General features: G+C 47.4%; 1 protein-coding gene across 1 annotated transcript in view; it reads left to right on the top strand.

Annotated features, from left to right (window-relative positions):
- The window catches only part of TTYH2 (tweety family member 2), a 423,103-nt gene that overhangs the window by 242,823 nt on the left and 159,981 nt on the right, over positions 1 to 20,299 (top strand). Inside the window, exons 3-4 of the mRNA XM_078654259.1 lie at positions 9,477 to 9,588; positions 10,737 to 10,957. Coding sequence (XP_078510385.1) covers positions 9,477 to 9,588; positions 10,737 to 10,957 — 333 coding nt within the window. The remainder of the gene's footprint in view (positions 1 to 9,476; positions 9,589 to 10,736; positions 10,958 to 20,299) is intronic.

The raw sequence follows: 20,299 nt of genomic DNA, 5'->3' as shown, positions 1-20,299 counted from the left end.
CACTCTGCACTCCCTATGCACTCTGCACTCCCTATGCACTCTGCACTCCCTATGCACTCTGCACTCCCTTTGCACTCTGCACTCCCTTTGCACTCTGCACTCCCTATGCACTCTGCACTCCCTATGCACTCGGCACACCCTATGCACTCTGCACTCCCTATGCACTCTGCACTATGCACTCCCTATGCACTCTGCACTCCCTATGCACTCTGCACTCCCTATGCACGCTGCACGCTGCACTCCCTATGCACGCTGCACTCCCTATGCACGCTGCACTCCCTATGCACTCTGCACTCCCTATGCACTCTGCACTCCCTATGCACTCTGCACTCCCTATGCACTCTGCACTCCCTATGCACTCTGCACTATGCACTCTGCACTCCCTATGCACTCTGCACTATGCACTCTGCACTCCCTATGCACTCTGCACTCCCTATGCACTCTGCACTCCCTATGCACTCTGCACTCCCTATGCACTCTGCACTCCCTATGCACTCTGCACTCCCTATGCACTCTGCACTCCCTATGCACTCTGCACTCCCTATGCACTCTGCACTCCCTATGCACTCCCTATGCACTCTGCACTCCCTATGCACTCTGCACTCTGCACTCCCTATGCACTCTGCACTCTGCACTCCCTATGCACTCTGCACTCTGCACTCCCTATGCACTCTGCACTCTGCACTCCCTATGCACTCTGCACTCTGCACTCCCTATGCACTCTGCACTCCCTATGCACTCTGCACTCCCTATGCACTCTGCACTCCCTATGCACTCTGCACTCCCTATGCACTCTGCACTCTGCACTCCCTATGCACTCTGCACTCCCTATGCACTCTGCACTCCCTATGCACTATGCACTCCCTATGCACTCTGCACTCCCTATGCACTCTGCACTATGCACTCCCTATGCACTCTGCACTCCCTATGCACTCTGCACTATGCACTCCCTATGCACTCTGCACTCCCTATGCACTCTGCACTCCCTATGCACTCTGCACTATGCACTCCCTATGCACTATGCACTCCCTATGCACTCTGCACTCCCTATGCACTCTGCACTCCCTATGCACTCTGCACTCCCTATGCACTCTGCACTCCCTATGCACTCTGCACTCCCTATGCACTCTGCACTCCCTATGCACTCTGCACTCCCTATGCACTCTGCACTCCCTATGCACTCTGCACTCCCTATGCACTCTGCACTCCCTATGCACTCTGCACTCTGCACTCCCTATGCACTCTGCACTCCCTATGCACTCTGCACTCCCTATGCACTCTGCACTCCCTATGCACTCTGCACTCCCTATGCACTCTCTATGCACGCTGCACGCTGCACTCCCTATGCACGCTGCACTCCCTATGCACTCTGCACTCCCTATGCACTCTGCACTCCCTATGCACTCTGCACTCCCTATGCACTCTGCACTATGCACTCCCTAGCACTCCCTAGCACTCTGCACTCCCTAGCACTCTGCACTCCCTAGCACTCCCTAGCACTCTGCACTAGAAAACGGCCACAAGCCAGCCACGAGCCAAATCTGAAATAAAAAAATAAACGTGTCAGAAGCATACTGTGCAAAAGTAAACATTCACAACACGGGGCATTTCGCAAGCGCTGCACTCACCTTTATCTTGATGAAAACTACAACTGAATTCACGAGCCAAAAAAATAAACGTGTTAGAAGCATACTGTGCAAACATAAACATTGACAACACGAGGCATTTCAGAACAAAAGACAACATGAGACGGGGCATTGGAAATAACAACAACTTCAAACTCGCCAACCACTTCGGCCAAATGCTTTTTCAAAATGACGAAAACATCACGGGACAAAAAAACAAACCAAATACACGCCCACAGCCACATGACGTCAGAAAAGAGGCAGGATGAGAAAATCATCGCCGAAACGCCCCCGAATCTGGTCCGGCCTTGACGGACAGATCCGGCTCCCAATGGCTAGCCTCCATTTATGGAGCTAGCCAATGGGAGCCGGGGGGCGTTCCTGAAGCCCATATTGTAAACAATAGATTTCGCCTGCGCCAAAAAGCTGCGCAGAGCGCAGCCTTCGGCAGGCGAAACCTAAAAAACAACAGGTGAGATCGCAACATGGAGAAGGGAAGGGTGGATCACATGGGCAAGACAGCAAAGGAGAAGGACACAAGTGAGCACAACATGGAGGGGGTGCAGCGAAAAGCACATCAATCAATCAATCAATCACTGACATTTATAGAGCGCACTACCTACCCGTAGGGTCTCAAGGCGCTGGGGGTGGGGGGGTGCCGCTACTGCTCGAACAGCCATGTCTTCAGCTTCTTCCTGAAGGAGAAGTGGTCTTGGGTCAGGCGCAGGTCGGTCGGGAGGGAGTTCCAGGTCTTGGCGGCCAGGTAGGAGAAGGACCTTCCTCCTGTAGTCGCTCTTCGGATGCGGGGGACGGCGGCGAGGGCGAGGTTGGCTGATCGGAGGTGGCGTTTGGGAGCGTAGAAGTTGACTCGATTGTTGAGGTAGCTCGGGCCTTGGTCGTGTAGGGCTTTGTGTGCGTGGGTGAGGAGGCGGAAGGTGATTCTTTTGTTGACGGGGAGCCAGTGCAGGTCTCTCAGATGTCCGGAGATGTGACTGGTTCGTGGGATGTCGAGGATGAGTCTGGCTGAGGCGTTCTGGATCCGCTGGAGTCTCTTCTGGAGCTTGGCGGTGGTACCGGCGTAGAGGGCGTTGCCGTAGTCCAGTCGGCTGGTGACGAGGGCCTGGGTGACGGTCTTCCTGGTCTCGGTGGGGATCCACCAGAAGATCTTCCGTAGCATGCGTAGGATGTTGAAGCACGCCGAGGAGACGGCGTTGACTTGCCTGGTCATGGAGAGGGAGGAGTCCAGGATGAAGCCCAGGTTGCGTGCATGGTCTGTCGGTTTGGGTGCGGTGCCCAGGGCGGGAGGCCACCAGGAGTCGTCCCAGGCGGAGGGTGAGGAGCCCAGGATGAGGACCTCCGTCTTGTCCGAGTTCAGCTTCAGGCGGCTGGTCGTCATCCACTCGGCTACCTCTTTCATCCCTTCGTGAAGGTTGGCTCTGGCGGCGGCGGGGTCGTTGGTCAGGGAGAGGATCAGCTGGGTGTCGTCGGCGTAGGAGATTATGTTGAGGTTGTGTTGGCGTGCGATGGCCGCGAGGGGGCTCATGTAGACGTTGAAGAGGGTGGGACTCAGAGAGGATCCTTGAGGGACGCCGCAGATGACTTCGGTGGCCTCTGACTTGTACGGTGGTAGACGGACTCTCTGTGTTCTTCCGTCGAGGAAGGAGATGATCCATTCCAGCGCCTTGTCCTGGATTCCGACGTTGCTGAGGCGCTGTACTAGGGTGCGGTGGCAGACAGTGTCGAATGCTGCGGAGAGGTCTAGGAGGATGAGGGCCGCTGTTTCTCCGTTGTCCATCAGGGCTCGAATGTCATCGGTGGCGGCGATGAGGGCAGTCTCGGTGCTGTGATTGGCTCGGAAGCCGGACTGCGAGGGGTCGAGGGATCCATTCGTCTCGAGGAAGGCGGCCATCTGCTTGTTGACGGTCTTCTCGATGACTTTGGCTGGAAACGGGAGGAGCGAGATGGGGCGGTAATTCTTGAGTTCGGTGGGGTCCGCTGTGGGTTTCTTGAGTAGAGCGCTGAGTTCGGCGTGCTTCCAGCTCTCAGGGAAGGTGGCGGTGTCGAAGGATGTGTTGATGATGTCTCGCAGGTGGGGTGCGATGACAGCGTCAGCCTTGTTGAAGACGTGGTGAGGGCAGGGGTCGGTCGGTGATCCGGAGTGGATGGAGTTCATCGTGCGGATGGTGTCTTCAGTGCTGATCGGAGTCCAGGCGTGGAGGGTGGTGGTGAGGGGTGGTTGTTCGGTCTTGGTGTGCGTTGGTTGGTTGTTGAAGCTGTTGTGTATGTCCGCGATCTTGTTGTGGAAGTATGAAGCGAGGGAGTTGCAGAGGTCTTGCGATGGGGTGATGTCGTTGTTTCCTGCGCTGGGGTTGGATAGCTCTTTCACGATGTTGAAGAGTTCCTTGCAGTTGTGTGCGTTGTTGTCCAGCCGGTCCTTGAAAGCAGTTTTCTTGGCGGCGCGGATCAGCTGGTGGTGCTTCTGGGTGGCCAGCTTGAGGGTGGTCCTGTTGTCCGGTGTAGGATCCCTTCTCCAGACTTTCTCGAGGGCTCGGCAGTTCTTCTTGGAGCTCTTGAGTTCGTCGGTGAACCACGGGGCTTTCTTGCTGCCGGGTCTGCTGGGCGGGGTCCTCAGCGGGGCGAGTTCGTCCGCGCAGTTGCTGATCCACTTCGTGAGGTTGTCGGCGGCCTGGCTGGGGTTCGCTGAGCTGGCAGGAGGGTGCTGGCTCAGGGAGGTGGCGAGCTGGTCTGCTGTGATCTTGTTCCAGCTTCTGCAGGCGGCCTGTTGCTGGTGGTGGTGGGTCGTCGTTCTCTTGAAGGTGAAGTGGACGCAGCTGTGGTCCGTCCATTGAAGCTCTGTGGCGTGGCTGAAGTCGATGTCTTTGCAGGATGAGAAGACGGCGTCGAGTGTGTGTCCGGCGAGGTGGGTGGAGGTGGATACCAGCTGCTTGAGTCCAAGATTGGCGAGGTTGTCGAGCAGGGTGCTGGTGTTGCGGTCGTTGTTGTTTTCCAGGTGGAAGTTGAGGTCCCCCAGGAGGATGTAGTCGGCGGAGGGGAGGGCATGCGGGCTGACGAAGTCGGCGATGTCCTCGCTGAATTGTGTGCGTGGTCCCGGGGGTCGGTAGATCAGGGTGCCTCTGAGGGTGGTGTTCGGGTCGGTGTGGATCTGGAAATGCAGGTGTTCGGCGGTGGTCATGGAGTTGTCGGTGCTGGTCGTGAGACGGATGGTGTTCCTGTGGATGATGGCGATGCCTCCTCCCATCTGGTTGGCGTTGCGGTCTCTCCGGACGATCTTGTAGCCCTCCGGGATAGCGATGGCGATGTCGGGAGCTGAAGAGGCGTTCATCCAGGTCTCTGTGAGGAAGGCAACGTCGGGGGCTGTGGCGTCTAGGAGGTTCCAGAGTTCCACGGCGTGTCTGTGGACGGAGCGGGTGTTGAGCAGGATGCACTTGAGGTGGGTGCTGCTGGTGTTCGGCTTGGCGGCTGCTGGTGCGGTGCAGGTCCGGATGCAGGAGAACTTGCAGGCGTGGCAGCTGAAAGGTCCGTGGGTGCGTCGTGGTGAGGCGGTGCGTCGTGGTGAGGCTAGATGGCATTCTGGGAGTCGGCCGGTGTTGAGTGCGATGAGGGTGGCTGCGGAGTACGTCAGGCGGGTCGGTCGGGGTCTTCGTGGGCCAGGGGTCCTGGCGCTGGTCGCGATCCGGTCGCGGACGGGCGCAGACGGGCTTACCTTTGGCGCGCCTTCGGCGCACAAACGGCGCGCCCGCTGCGCGTGACCGCTGCGCGTTCGCACGGTCGCCATATAAGGCGAAGTGCGCGGGTGGGCGGGGCAGCTGGGAGGCGGGAGCGGGGAGGGATACAGAAGGCAAAAGGGGCGGGGCTTAGCGACGGTGGCGGGAAGCGGGGAGGGAGAGCGGAGGTCGGCGAGGTAGGCGGGCAGACAGGAAGGAGAACGCAAAACACGGGCACAAAATACAAAAGAGAGACAGGCAAGGATATAATCACAAGAGCAGGACAAAACTTTAACCAAACAATTAGAGCAACCGGCAGGCAAGCACGGACCACGCCGCTCGGGGAGGGGGCGTGGTCAGCGGCAGTGCGACAGGCAGCGAGGCAGCTAGGCAGGGCAGAGGGGCACACGCAGCAGCTGGTGGCCGTGCGGCGCGGGGGTGTCCCACAAGTGGGTCACACTCACCTGCGTCGCACGGTCGCCATATAAGGCCAAGTGCGCGGGTGGGCGGGGCAGCTGGGAGGCGGGGGCGGGGAGGGATAAAGAAGGCAAAAGGGGCGGGGCTTAGCGACGGTGGCGGGAAGCGGGGAGGGAGAGCGGAGGTCGGCGAGGTAGGCGGGCAGACAGGAAGGAGAACGCAAAACACGGGCACAAAATACAAAAGAGAGACAGGCAAGGATATAATCACAAGAGCAGGACAAAACTTTAACCAAACAATTAGAGCAACCGGCAGGCAAGCACGGACCACGCCGCTCGGGGAGGGGGCGTGGTCAGCGGCAGTGCGACAGGCAGCGAGGCAGCTAGGCAGGGCAGAGGGGCACACGCAGCAGCTGGTGGCCGTGCGGCGCGGGGGTGTCCCACAAGTGGGTGATCGTGAGCAACAGAGAGTGCAGGGGAAGAGTAGTACACTTGAGAGACGGCTGGAAAATATATGCACTTTCATGGAGCGCTGTACTAAAAAGAAGGATCATGCTTGAATAGCAAGCCGTGGAAGCACAGAAACCAGCTAATCAAAAGAGATGGTAATTAGGCTATGCTTCTCTGGAGGTACAAACACAAAATTAACAAGCGGAGGAGTCATGAATAAGAAGCAGGCAAATGAAAGTGACAGGAAAGCCAACCATTGGAAAGTAATTAGTGGGCTCCAGGCCCCTATATATTCTTGGCAAGCCCACAATATATCTTTTGCAATCAGACAGCTCCACTGTTTGGTGGGACTAAATGAGGACAACAAGGCTTTCTAAAAAAGTTTTGCTCAGCTGTACATGGTGGCCCAACAGAGGAGCTGGGCATAATGGGGTCTGAAACATACCTGTGTGCACACTTGTTGCTTAACTCCTAGGTTACAGACATAATGAAAGTAAACTAGTAAACTACCTAATCTGGTGGTTGCTGCACTGTGATGCTATAGAAAGCGAATGCAGAAGACCGTGCACATACCACTCTCTGCACCTTCTATCCGACTGATGGGTTCTAAACATCAGAGGCTATATCAGACCCTCGGGCTTGGTGCACTGGACTATTTACAGTGGGACCTATATCATACCGGTGAAGTGAAACCCTTAACAAATCTGATAGAGGATTTTGGACTACCAACCTCTCAGTTCCTGACCTGTGGGGCCATAGTCCCAAACATGAAGCTTAGATGCGGAACTAATACATCCAAATCTTACGCACACAAGGCCCTACAACTGCTGCTTACAGCTGTGGAAAAGTGGCAAGTTAGTAACTTGGTAGAAACGACAAAACAAAAGTTGTTGAGGACCAAATAAAAATGAACGGGTAAACAAGAGAGAGTTATTTTCGATAAGGAATGTGAAAGAGCCTTAGAACACACACATAGGGTTTCTAGGAACTTGAGACTTAAATATACCCAATTCAATCATTTTTCCACATGACACAGAAGGCTCTTCAAAATAATTGATCGTATAGTGGGGAGGGAAGCTGTAAATTGCTCTAGAGGTGACCGTGCAAACATGGACTTTTACTATGTGGTCTGTAGTTGTCATGGTAGCAGCAGGTTCTGGAAGGACATAGTTGGCCAGTTAGAGAAGTTATTGGCCAGGAAAGTCTTGTTTTTGCCCAAAGTATGCTTACTGGTTTTAAAACGCCAGGTCAGACCTTAAGAAACTGGGTAACACATTTATAGGCTCAGCCCTATCCTACCTAGCAGTGCAATGGGGAGCAGAGAAACCAAGCGCGATCAAAATATGGTGCTTTGCTGTGTGTTCACGGGCCATATCTGAAAGCATTTTCCTAATAGCGGAGGAGAAAAGGGTAACTTGTAAGAGAAAGTGGCACAACTCTGGGACGAAATGCTCTTGAATTTTGAAATGCTCAATTCACGATTATGGGCCAAAGCAGAAGACACAAGCAGATCAGTGCGTGAGGAGAATGTAGCCTGCCTGACTCTCCAAGTGAGAAATAGTTATGCCATGAGACAGTGGTCAAATTGGAATCAGAGCGATATGTTAATCGTTGCAGCATATGATAAATCTGTGACTAAATGCACACCCAAACTCATGGATGCTGACCAATCGTATTCTCACTGTAATTATTAGAGCGGACAAAGCAAACATTTTCTGTAAGATTAACTAGAGCAGTTTGCATATGAGAAATGCAAATTATTGTTATCATGCAAAATGTGAATTACCAAATCAAAGCAGATTTTTAAAAAAGTTAGAGCTGTAGATGTGCTTGTATTTATAGTGCAATGGTAATGTTTTCATATCTGCATATTGCATATGAGTGAGTCACGATATATATAGTCTTAGAGACCAAAACCCATTCAGGTACCTGAATGCAAGTGTTAAATAGAAATGGAAACCTACTCGTTGCCGACTCATTCAACGCAAAATAAATAAGGATAAATACAGAAGGAAAAGATTAAAAAATAGATAACATAAAACCTGGAACTCTATTTATAAATGGCGATTACACAATATAACAAGTCTGGTGGGAAGAGTTGATGCAGGTGAATATTGGGTACCTAATTTGAGTGTGTTAGCCATACTGTAAAGTAGGCTAGTGGAGTGGAAGCGTAGTTTGAGATGGCTCTGGTCAGCTTTGTGTGTAAGGGTTGTGCCTGGGATTGCCTGACACCTGAGTGGGGATAAAGGAAGATCAGCGAGATGATGCAAGATATTTCAGTGGTTAACTTTCCCGCGGCGAGGCTGCTATTGACCAATCAGATCAAAGGTTTCAGGGGCAAAGTGGTCTATTTTACTTAGATCTGATTTTGTCAGTGTTTCTATGAAAATGAAGTATTCTTAACTATATGTTTTAAGTGGACTTTGGGTTCTTCCCTTTCAACCAGTGGCTTTTTTTGATTGGCCTCTTTTAGCCATTGAGTTCAGTCTGTCAATCACATTTTGGCTCAGCCCAGTGGAGTAACCATGTCTCACCTAATGCGATTGGCTGTTTGGGTGTATCCTTCCTCCTCCACCAGAGTACATTCACTGAACTGCATGAGGGACTTTATTACAAATCTAGACCTCCTGGTCTGCTCCTACTGACTTCCTTCCATGTGTCATCCTCTAATGTGATAGTGCTGCATGGGTTACACGTTGACCACAGAGCTATTGACTTTGCCAGTGTTTGTTAAAAAGAGAGAACAATAAAATATAAAGCACTGAGTGATTTAGGAACCTTTGTGCAAAAGGCATTAAAGGGGGCTGATAGAACCAGCAGAGTGTGCTTTCTCCTAGAGTACACGATGGATGGGGGTATATGCACTTGTGGTCTGCAGGCAACACAAGATGATGTTTAAAGGCTGAGATGTAGAATATTGTAGCGTTTAAGTGGCTTGATTTGAAAAAAGTAGACCACAGTGTAATACCACCTTCACAACTGAACTAAACGGTGTGAGTGTGAGCAAATCACGTAATCTCCCTGTGCTTCAGTTCTCGTGTCTGTCAAAACTAAGAGAGTTTAGAAGTTTGGTAAGAGCAGATTTGAAATCTTTTTTTTTTTTTAAATGACAAATTTCCTTTCGTTTGGCCTATCAACATGTATGCATACTTTTAGGAATTTGCACCTTAGCAAAACTCTGTGGATCCTGTATTATTCAAAGATATGCCTGACAGAAAAAGAGAGATTTAATCTCTGCCCATTTCCCCCCCCTACAGCGCCGCCATTGGCATCGGTTTTTATGGCAACAGTGAAACGAACGACGGTATGTACCAGCTGACGTATGCCCTCGACAACGCCAACCACACACTCTCCAGCGTCGACTCACTGGTAAGGAGATAGGTGGCAGACGATTTACCTGGGCCATGCTTGTGGGGGGAAGGGACATACACCTGTGGCAGCAGTGACCCGTCCTTCCTGTAAGCTCTTTGATACCCAATAAACAATGATGCAAGCAAGAGAACATTTTTTTGATTCTGAACTTTGAGCCCGATGTTCATAGCTTTTTTGATGTCGCTAACGGCCCGATTCAACCTCAAAAAATGATTTTTGTAATGTACAAAAGCCCAATTTGTGATACTGTAACCTATTACCTTATTGCAAATTATGTTTGCAATTTGGTATTCGGAAGGAGCGTGTTTAGGGCATCCCTTCCTAATTAGTGGTGCGTGTGAATGTTTTGCGACCGAACTCCAGTTGCAAAACATTTACATTTTACCACCTACTTCAAGTAGGTGGTAACACATTCCCAAATTGGAAGGGGTTCTCGAGGAACCCCTTACCCTTTGTGAATGTTTGTAAAAAGGTTTTTTAAGAGCAGACCTACTCTTAAAAAATTGAAAGAAAACTTTTAATTCTTCATTTTGAAGCACATCCTGTTTTCCTTTAAGGAAAACAGACTGCATTTCAAATAAAAAACATTGATCTATTTAAAAGAAATCACATACTTGGCGGTCTGCTTACCCCAGCGGGCCACCATCCATGTGATTTTAGTGATTCCCAATGGGTCGCAAAACGAGATTACCTCATGAATATTGATGAGGTAGGTCTATTTGCGACCAACTGAGAATCGCAAAATGTGTCAAAGACACATTAGTGCATGGGTGTTTGTGATTACCAAACAGTGAATCGCAAAAATTCGCTATTTGGTAATGACAAAGCCAAACCTATGTGCATCTAGCCCTAAGTTGTCTGCCTCCGCAGAACATTTTAGCCATTTTTACTTTGAATTGCAGGAGGAGGGCATTAACTACGTCGCAGTGCAAATTTTAGCAAAGGTACAAGGAAAGTTCAAAATTCGAAATGGCCCATGAAATTTTTATTCCGATCGTAAGGATTTCATATCCCTTGCCTCCCAATATCCAAATTCTGATACTTGTTTACAACTTCCTAATGGTTTGATGATAGCTCTTCCTCCTGACAGTACTACGCTCACTCTTTCTCTCTGCACCCTCCTTTGTTTCTCCTCTTCTGCACAGGTATCGGGCACCACGGTGAAGATGAAGACCGCTTTGGAGCAGCACATTTCTCGGCTTAACGAGATCTTCGCAACGCGGGGTGACTATGTACAGAGCCTCCGGTTCCTACAGCAGATGGAGAATAACATCCTTACACAGCTGGCAGGTCTGCCCGCATGGGGAGATGCTGGCATCGACCTGGGCGAGGTGGCACAAAAGACCAGCTACGTGGAATATTACAGGTGAGGGGCAAGGTCTTTGGAATCCTTCTTGTAGACAATTCAAGGCGAGACATACGCTTCCCGGCATCTCTACTGTGCTACATAATATGTCTGAGGCATTGTCCTTGGATTCATATGCGGGGAGTATTACAGGTGAGATGCGGGGTTCCTGGGGTTGGCTCCGTGGAAAATTGTAGGCGAAAGGCAAGATTCTTGGCTTCAATATAGAGGAATACAACATATGAGAGGGAGGGTCCCTGGAATCCGTTTCATGGCAAATTTAGAGAGGAAAGGCATGATATGCGGCATCAGGTCTGTGAAATATTACAGAAGAAAGGAAGGGAATACAATCTTTACAATATTACAAGCAATGGTTAACCCTGATTCACATAAGTTAAATATCATAAAAAAGAGGGACTGCCCCCGGATTAACTTTTGCATAATATTTCAGGTGAGAAGACAGATCCTCGGGATCACATTAATGCAATCATTTTAGGGATACCGGATTGACAGACAATCCATTCCTCTGCTCAATGGTAACAGAGCTCGCTCTCCCTCCATTGTTTTCTCATTATCTATTGCTGTCCTTGAGCAGAGACACCAGGTTCATTCATGTGAGATCTCTACTCAGTCAGAGGTTATTGGGTAGTGTTCGTGGTGCGTGATGTCACTCACCACAGATGACATAAGACAGCTGGTACTACTCCATTACAGCTGGATACCCAAGTTACTTCTTTTGTTTACTTGATTCTCTAAGGCTAGGTAGTTCGTTTTTCGATTTAACAGTCAAGGCTTACTCCAGGAAGCCTTGACTGGAGGGGCAAGTAGGTCTGAACCTGAGACGTAATATATTACGCTATAATCACACTCTATAAACTCTGTGTCCATTTTTCACTATATCTTTTAAAAAGAAGATGTCTTAGAACAAGCATGAACTGAAATTTGGAGACACATCCTAGGGTTAGACTGTTAATTTTACTTCTCGGCTCACAGAACATATGCCGGCATAGATTATCTCTCCCTATCAAGGAACCTATTGGGTAGACTTCTTGGGGCCCAAATGGTGGGAGGTACTTTTTGATTTTGTTCACAGTTCATGGGAGGTAAATGAGCCACAATACAGACTGGGTCCTTGGAAGATGCAGATGCACCTTTTCAGGGACCAGATACATAGGGAGGCACTTATGTCAGCTATTTAAAATGACAAGGCCTAACACGACTACCACGACATCCTTCTACATACACTTTAGGACGCATTTAAAGCTACAAAAATGGTAGTGTAAGCCATAGTGGTTTCAAGTAGAACTCATGAAGTTGACATCCTAGCCGAATCCGAATTGCTAATTCAATTAAGCGAATTAGAAAAGAAACAAAACTCATCGCCCCCTCGCTCACATTGGATAAGAATATAACCAAGTTTAAGGCCAAATACTCCAAACTAAGAAAGCGGAATTTGTGTGCATCCTATCGAAAAAGTATTTTTAAGAGGGATATAAAAAAGCAGATAAACATCTGGCGATGAGATTTAAACGACAAAGAGTGAAATCCTATGTAGCAGCGATTAAGGCCGAAGACGGCAATACCACAAATGACAAATCGGTGAAGAGAGATATCCTTGCAAAATTCTGCCTATCTTGATACTAAGTCGAGTTGCCAGATAAAAATGAAATGATTACATTTCTGGATTAAGCCCTAGAGGCAAAAAGTTTCCAGCAATTTAGGGTGGAGTTGTATAAGCCCTTACGAACTCAAGCGATATTAGCAGCTATAAGGGCAGGAAAGCCGAACAAGGCACCAGGGCTTACCTGTAGCCTTCAATAGGGAAAATGCAGTGCTACTGCTTGGCCCTCTGACAAACCTGATTAATTCACTTAATGCCACACCTGGAATCAAATCTCCGATATACGAGGCAGAGGTCACTTTTAGCCAAAAGCAAGGGAAAGACGCCACAGACTTTAAATCTTACCTTTCCTTCGCTTAGCTAAATGCAGACACCATTTTTTTTGTTTTACACAATAGTGTTGACTAGCAAAATAGATAACATATTTTTGGCCTTGGTGGAAGTGTACAAGGTCAGCTTTGTGCAGGGAAAACCGGAAGTGGGCAATATCCGGAGAAAGCGTATATGATTAGGAAAAAACAAACAAAAGTGAAGGGCATCCCGGTTACCATGATCACACTTGACACTGAGAAAGCTTTCACCAGAGTAGGTCACTTTGAAAGTACAAATTGTATCTGACTTGGTTAGATGGCGAGAAGTTATCTATCATGCCTACAGGGGATCAATGTTATTAACAGGAATGTACTACCTTGTCTCCTTAATTTCAGGCATTGCCCACCGCCTTATCAAAATCAGAATTGCAGTCCACACAAAAAACTATTCTATCCTTTGTGTGGGCCCAAGGAAAAGCTAGAACTGCAAAAAAAAAGTACTTAAGGCATCTTGTAAAAGAGAAGGGTAAGCATGCCCAGACATATTAAAATATTATTATGCTGATCACTTGGGAATTTTCTCTTTGCGATCCAGAGAAACCGTGATTGCGCATGGAAGGGCATCGGCTGGAAGACCCTTATGAGACACTTCATTGAAACTCCAAGAACGTAGCATCTGAAGCTTGCACATTTGGAAATGACAAGAATAGCACTTGAAATATGGGACAAGTTGGCAGTTAGGGAATGTCTTGCCACATTCCTGTTATTTACCCAGCTACACCTGCAGCCTGTTTTTTTGCCAGCCCTAGATTGGAAAGCAATTGAGATACGGAATTTAGGGGAATACCTTCGCTAAGAGTGCTATTTAGTAGTGTTAAATCTTTCATAGACTGTAGACATTCATTTAAAGAGACCGAACAGGCCTGACTCAAGGATACTCAGTTGCAGCATTAGGCGCTTCTAACTGGTAAAAACATTGCAGCCTCTAGACCGCTTACCACATTTGAAAAATTCCTGACAAAGTTTAAGTCCTCAGAAGGACTAGTTTTTCTCTAAGCCACACTTAATGGCGGAGACCTTAAAAAGTAGAGGTATTCATTACATGGGAAGCAGAACTGTGGAAAGAAATTCTACACAAATTAATCTGTGAAAAGATGGTTTAACATGCTTAAATACCTCAGACATTTGCATCATAAGGAAACTGAATATAAAATCAGAATCAGGTGCCTCCTATGGCTTGCCTGATCCTCCCACGAGACACAGCTCTTTCAGACCCTGCTCCTGTGCAGGTGAGTCTTACGCCTAACCTCCAGCTGCTTCTCCATTGGCACAAGAGTGTGAGAGACTGCCTCTTTCACTCTTGCTTCACTTTCTCATCTGCTTGTTCTTTAAGTCTCGCCTGAGCCAGCGCACATGCGCTGCTCTGCGAGGCATTAAGTAAGGGCTTTTGAGCTCTGAACACACACACAAGCTTTTTGTGCTTTTTTTTCTGAGCCCGCAATTGACTTGTTCATGTGTCTTTTTTAAAAACACAGCAAGCAATTGGTGCAAGGTGGGTGATTGTCCCGCCATGTTTGTTGGATGGCCTAGGGTACTCGGGCGCGAGCTTCAACCCCATCTGTCTCCAATTATCGCGTTGTTGGTATTTGGAAACAGATGGTGCTTGCATTTTTTAGGGAAGGCCAAGCGTGCACCACTCCCGCTGCAGCTGCTTTCCATTTTGCCACACACTTCTTTCGTTTGCACAGAACAATTGTGAGGGGCTGCAGCTGCGGCTGTGGCCAGGCCAGGCCAGATTCTTTCCAGCACACTTTCTGCTTGTCGGCTGATTGTATTTTAACAACTTTCATTTTTTCTATGAAATTTTAATGCCTTTCTTCTGCAGCTTCCAGTGGAGTTGCAACATTTAGTTGTCATACAAAGCGCCCGATAGGAACCGTAAACCCTAGCCCTCAAATACCACAAAGTAATCGAGAGCAACCGAGCAACACAATAACGTCGTAGGCCAAATCCTTTGAACTCCTTGAGCTTTCACAACTCAACAATTCATTGTGACAAAATATTGCCGAACATTTTCCCATTTCAGAAATAATTTGCCTCGCAGTTATGATTTTGCCCAGTGGTTTAATGGCACTTGAAGGGGTAGGGTCCCCTGCAATACAAGACTCCCCTCCAGACTCGAGAGAGCTCTGAGACCAGGATACTCTGCCGAGGGTGGCCCCTGGCTCGCCCCAGCGCCACGAGGGCTGCGGTGGCCAGTGTTACTTACGCCAGTTATTTTGCCCCCAAACTTCACTGATCAGGGACGCCTTTTAACACCGAAGTCCTGCACGTGCAGAAGAGCAGCGGCCGACCGCTACAGCAACAAAAAACCCGAGGCGAGCCCAAGGGATGCAGGAGGCTTGCGCGCCACAGCGGTAAGCCGCCCTCTCCCCAGGACCATGCAAACAGGGTGGGGATCCTGCCATTCCCCCGCCGGGTCACCATGTCTCAGCCCAACAGCCGGCGGCAAGAGAACCACAAACTAGTAAGTCTATACGAACCAACATACATATTAAATGAGTGCTCTAAAATTGAATTCATACAGACCAGGAATGTACAGCCAGAGGTGTGTTAATATTTTCATTTAAGGGCAATATCTGGTAGATGACTGTTTTTATTTTATTTGATACTTCTTGTATTGTATCGTAATTGCTTTTATATAGGGCTTTCTACCCCATAGGAGGCGTGGAAGCTCTGTGCTCGGGGCACCACGCCGCTCTAGAGCCCAAAGTCAATGGTATTGGTTATTTTTGGATTTTGGGCTTAGTTTTTTAGCTTGGCCACTCGGGTAAACCATTACTCGTGTTAGAGTAACCTAATAGGGGCTAGCTGGTATCACTAGTAGGAGCTGTGTGCATTCATGCAGGTGGTAGATAGGATTAGTAGATGGACCACATGAGATCAGGTATTGTTAGATTGTAAGAGTATGTTTGTATTTCGTGCATTGCTGAACATTACCGAAATGCACAGAGGTTGGTGGATTAGTGTATGTGCCATGGGAGGTTGTCCTCCAGGAAAGGGCCACTGTGTGCTATGTAATAAATGCCCAAAGATGTTCTTAAGAGTCCGACGTGGGTGTTGCTGAACGCCACTATTGTTGAATACTAAGGCTGTCCAGTCTTCATTCCACCTCCCGCCTCTTTCTTCTTCATTCCACCTCCCGCCTCTTTCTTCTTCATCCTATGCTTCCTGTCACTTTTATCTCAGTTTTGTAGATTATTTTCTTTCTCTTCCCTCTTTCCGCCTTTCTGTTTCTTTCTGTAGGTCAAAGTCTGTTGGTGGAAAATAAGTCCTTGTTACAAAATCAGTGCCTGTGCCAACCACCTGCAACCACTGGGACACTGGCCAGGTTCAGCCACTGAGAAATACCGCCCTCCTCAGATCTTACTTTGTTTTAGCGCAGTGCTTGAGCTGGTACCCAAGCCAGGAATGTCACAATTGTCAAATGTGAGAGGGTCACTGGGTGTGGAAATTTGAACCAAATATAAATGTTAGTGGTGGAAGCCGACTCATAACACTTTTGGACTTGTGAAACCACTGCCTCCACTTCCCTTAACCGCCCAGAAAACTCCGTTCCGCACACCTCACAGAAACCCCCGCCTCATTCGCCGCACCAGAGGAATACCTTTCACCCATCTCGCCCTCCAAAGTCTGGAACACCCTCCCACTACAACTCCACACGACACTATCACTCTCCATCTTCAAGAAGGGACTCAAGACCTGGCTTTTCGAATGAGTCAGGCAGCAAGCGCCTGGATACACTTGCGGGTGACAAGTAGCACTATACAAATACATCTTGATTGAAAAGGAAAATGCAGTTCCATCAATGGAAAGTTTGGCTAGGCCTGCGTTGCAGGCTCTAGACGTAGCATAAGCTGTTTTGACACGGAGCTTCTTCCACTGCCTAGCCCAGGGATGTCGAACATTGAGCAGCAAGTAACAAATCAGTGCAGATTTATTAGATACCTCTGATACATTTAGTTACAATGAATCAAGATGGGAACCATCTCCATAGTCAGTTGATATCAATGCTTAATTTGATCCGGTGTTTTCCGGTGCTCAGCACCAGCACTTAATCATTAACACCGGTGCTTTGCACAAGCACCAGTTCAGGACACATTCACAATCATTTATGAGGCATGGGGAGATCACAGGATTTTAAGCCGACCCGAGGCTCGAACCTGGTTACCCAGCTCTGAAGTCATTGGCTCTGGTTATTAAGCCACATCCTCGCTCCTCTTTCAGGGTTGACAGTTGGTTCTGGCGGCGCTAACAGGAGAGCTGGGGCTCTTGTCAGGGGGTAAGCTGCATCCTGACAAGAGCCCTGGCACGTAATTTGTTTTTTTTACAAATTAACCACTGGTTGATATAATTAAAAGCTGACTGATCTGTCAATTATGGACCCACATTAGATGCCACTGGCTGCCGCTTTCTATATCCTCATTAGAAAAAAAAAAGCTTTAGGAAGCACAACTAAGAGAAGAGCTTTGGCTCTACTCAAATATTGATTACAACATTTGATACGGGAGAAATTGTTTTAGTCCACTTACAAAGTAGTTCCATTCCCTCTGCTTTTGGGTTGTGTATCACATGTTGTTCTGGCACCTCTGACACCTGCAAGGGTCATGTTCGCGCTATATAAAACCTTTCAAATTAATAAACTAAATAAACTTGTGAACGGGGACAGAGATCTGCTGGTTATTGCAGCACAGGCTAGTAATGTTTTTCTCTTTACGAAGGTGATATGGTGTATTAGAGGTAGTTATGTTTGTCAAAATAAAATGCATCTATAAAAAGCATTCCTTGGAAATGGAGTAAGGAGCCCATTTCATCCAGGTTTGTTAGACTGCACTCAATGCAACATACACTCCAAAGACCACTAAATGCCACATAATTACACTCCACATAAGTAAACACTACTAAATACAACATACACTCCACACAATACCACTCAGTGCCACATAATTATATACAACATAATTACGCTACACTCAATGCAACATGCACTCCAAACAATACCACTCAGTGCCACTTAATTATATGCTACATAAATACACTGCATTCAATTAAACATACACTCAAAATAATATCACTTAATGCCAAATAATTACACGCCACATGCAAGTACAAAAAAATAGAACACATATTTTAATTAAAATCTTTTTAATGAGGTTTTTCAGTTATATATAATGTTATCTTCGTTTCTATAAAGGTGACAAAAATGCTTAACACTTTGTATTATAACTTTTCAACATAACGCACAGCAGACACAATGCTCTACAACATAACCAAAAATTCTACCTAAACACATGAGGTCCCAAAGGTGAGACCTATTGGCTATGCCAATGCTTGTTTATGTTTGTTATTGCCACTGTGTATTAGCTTGCCTCTGTTTTTTCCTGTTGGTTGCTTATGACTTTGTTGTTTTCCAGCTTTTCTGTTTCTTATTGACATTTTGCTGCCTTTCTGCCTTTATTGGCTCATTCATTTCACGCTTACTCTTACCTCACTTTTTTCTCAGCTCTTATATCTTTTTAGGTCAAAGCCTATCAGACAGCCCAGCTGTCAGGTTGCAAAGACATTGTAGGGACATGCTTAAAGCTTCCCTAAGAATGCATTCCATCCATTTCTTACCATTGTTCTTGTCTTTTGTAAATCACATTTGCTTGCTTTCTATTAGCTGGCTTTATTTGTTTCAACATCTTTGCCCCTCCCCTGGAGCATTGCCTGACTAGCTCCTTGTATTCTTCCACAAGTGCTCGCATTCTGGGAATTCTTCTTTTCTTTTTCGTGAAGCACTGCACAAGAGTATATGTGTTTTCATTTGTCTCCCTTGTGGGCTAGTTGCCAGCAGTATAAGTGCTGTATTTCTTTGAAAAGGTTTGATGCATCCTATCTCTCTGCTTGACTGATTTTCCTGATCTCTGCCACTACTAGTTCATCAATTTCGCAAGCCTGGGAGGAACAATTTTTTGTCTAGGGGCTTGTTTATTTTGATCGGTGCTCTTTACTAATAGTAAAACGTAAACAATCATCTTCCTCAACTTCACATCCATGCCATAGGCGCTGGAAGTAGTTGAGTGAAGGGTGCTGTAGCACTCCCAAAATAACCATGCTGAATTTCGGAAAAGAATAAGCAATTAACAGGCGTTTAATTTTGTCACACATGCTGTACATTTAAAGACAAAGGTCAAATGTTAGGCTCTGTCCTCTGAGTAGAGTGTCATGGAGTGGAGGGATACCCTATCGGGTAATGGTGCGCTTTACAAACACACATAACATATCAAACATAACAATCAAGGTGAGATGTTATTTGACACCATGTAGATTATGTTGTATTTCCCCAGATGCGTCAGATAAATGTTGGAAATGTAATGTCCAGTTTAGAACAATGCTACATATCTGGTGGTGGAGTGCAACAATTCAGATATTTTGGAAGGTGCTGCTGAGCCACCTGTATAAAATCGTGGGTGGCCTATCAGGCTAAACCTGGAATATATCCTATTATACATAGGCCCTTCTGCCACACCAAGAGGAGTTAAGATATACAACGCCTAAATCTTTTGCATATTTGGTTTTGCAGGTTGCAATATTTTGGTAGAAACCAGATCACCTACCCCCTGCATATACACTTATGGATAGCAGCGTATGGAAAACTATGACCCTGGAAAGGATCACTCAGGAAATCTAACAATCTACCAGCACATGCGAAAAAGGGTGGAACCAGATAGTGAAGGATTTCAACTCTTTGCCGCTGGTGAGAGACTGCCCAACCAAGTAAAGAGCTATGGGCCTCTTTGAGACAAATAATATCTAAATAAAGGTGAACTGACTTCAACTGTATGCAAAATTGGAGCGGGGGAAAGCCCCATGAAGCTCATAAGTGCGGGTTGATGGGCTTGGGAAAAGGGAGTGAAAAGGGAATTTAGTTGGAGGACATGGGATTTTTGGGGTATATAAACATTACAATTTGGCATGTCAGCCTATGAAGCTAGACATGGATCGACAATAATAGTGATTGGTTGATAGGTGAGGTCCCTTATTTATCATTTTATTGTTGAATGTATTATATAATGGTTTACAAAAAGCAAATGGTCTGTAATTTGAGATAGATCAACCAGGACCGCCTAAAGTACTGTACAGCAAAAAAACAGACGCTCCTAGCACATTCTGGATCAAAGCTATTTTTTTGAGTTTTATAGCACCTTTGTGGTAAGGCGCTATGATGAGAATTACATGGGAGTTTATGGAACCGTTTTATCCCAAGGGGCTGAGAATCCCCGTCCTCTATAAACTCAGAACTAGGCCTGTGCGGAGTTTGCAGACTACCACTTAAACTCCGCGAAGTGGCAAACTCAGCAGAGTTCGGCAAATGGCGGAGTACAGCGC

This window comes from Lissotriton helveticus, chromosome 7 (assembly GCF_964261635.1).
Source record: "Lissotriton helveticus chromosome 7, aLisHel1.1, whole genome shotgun sequence".
In the NCBI taxonomy this organism is placed as follows: domain Eukaryota; kingdom Metazoa; phylum Chordata; class Amphibia; order Caudata; family Salamandridae; genus Lissotriton; species Lissotriton helveticus.
The sequence above is the reverse complement of the archived record's forward strand: the minus strand, read 5'-3'. Positions and strand labels throughout refer to the sequence as shown.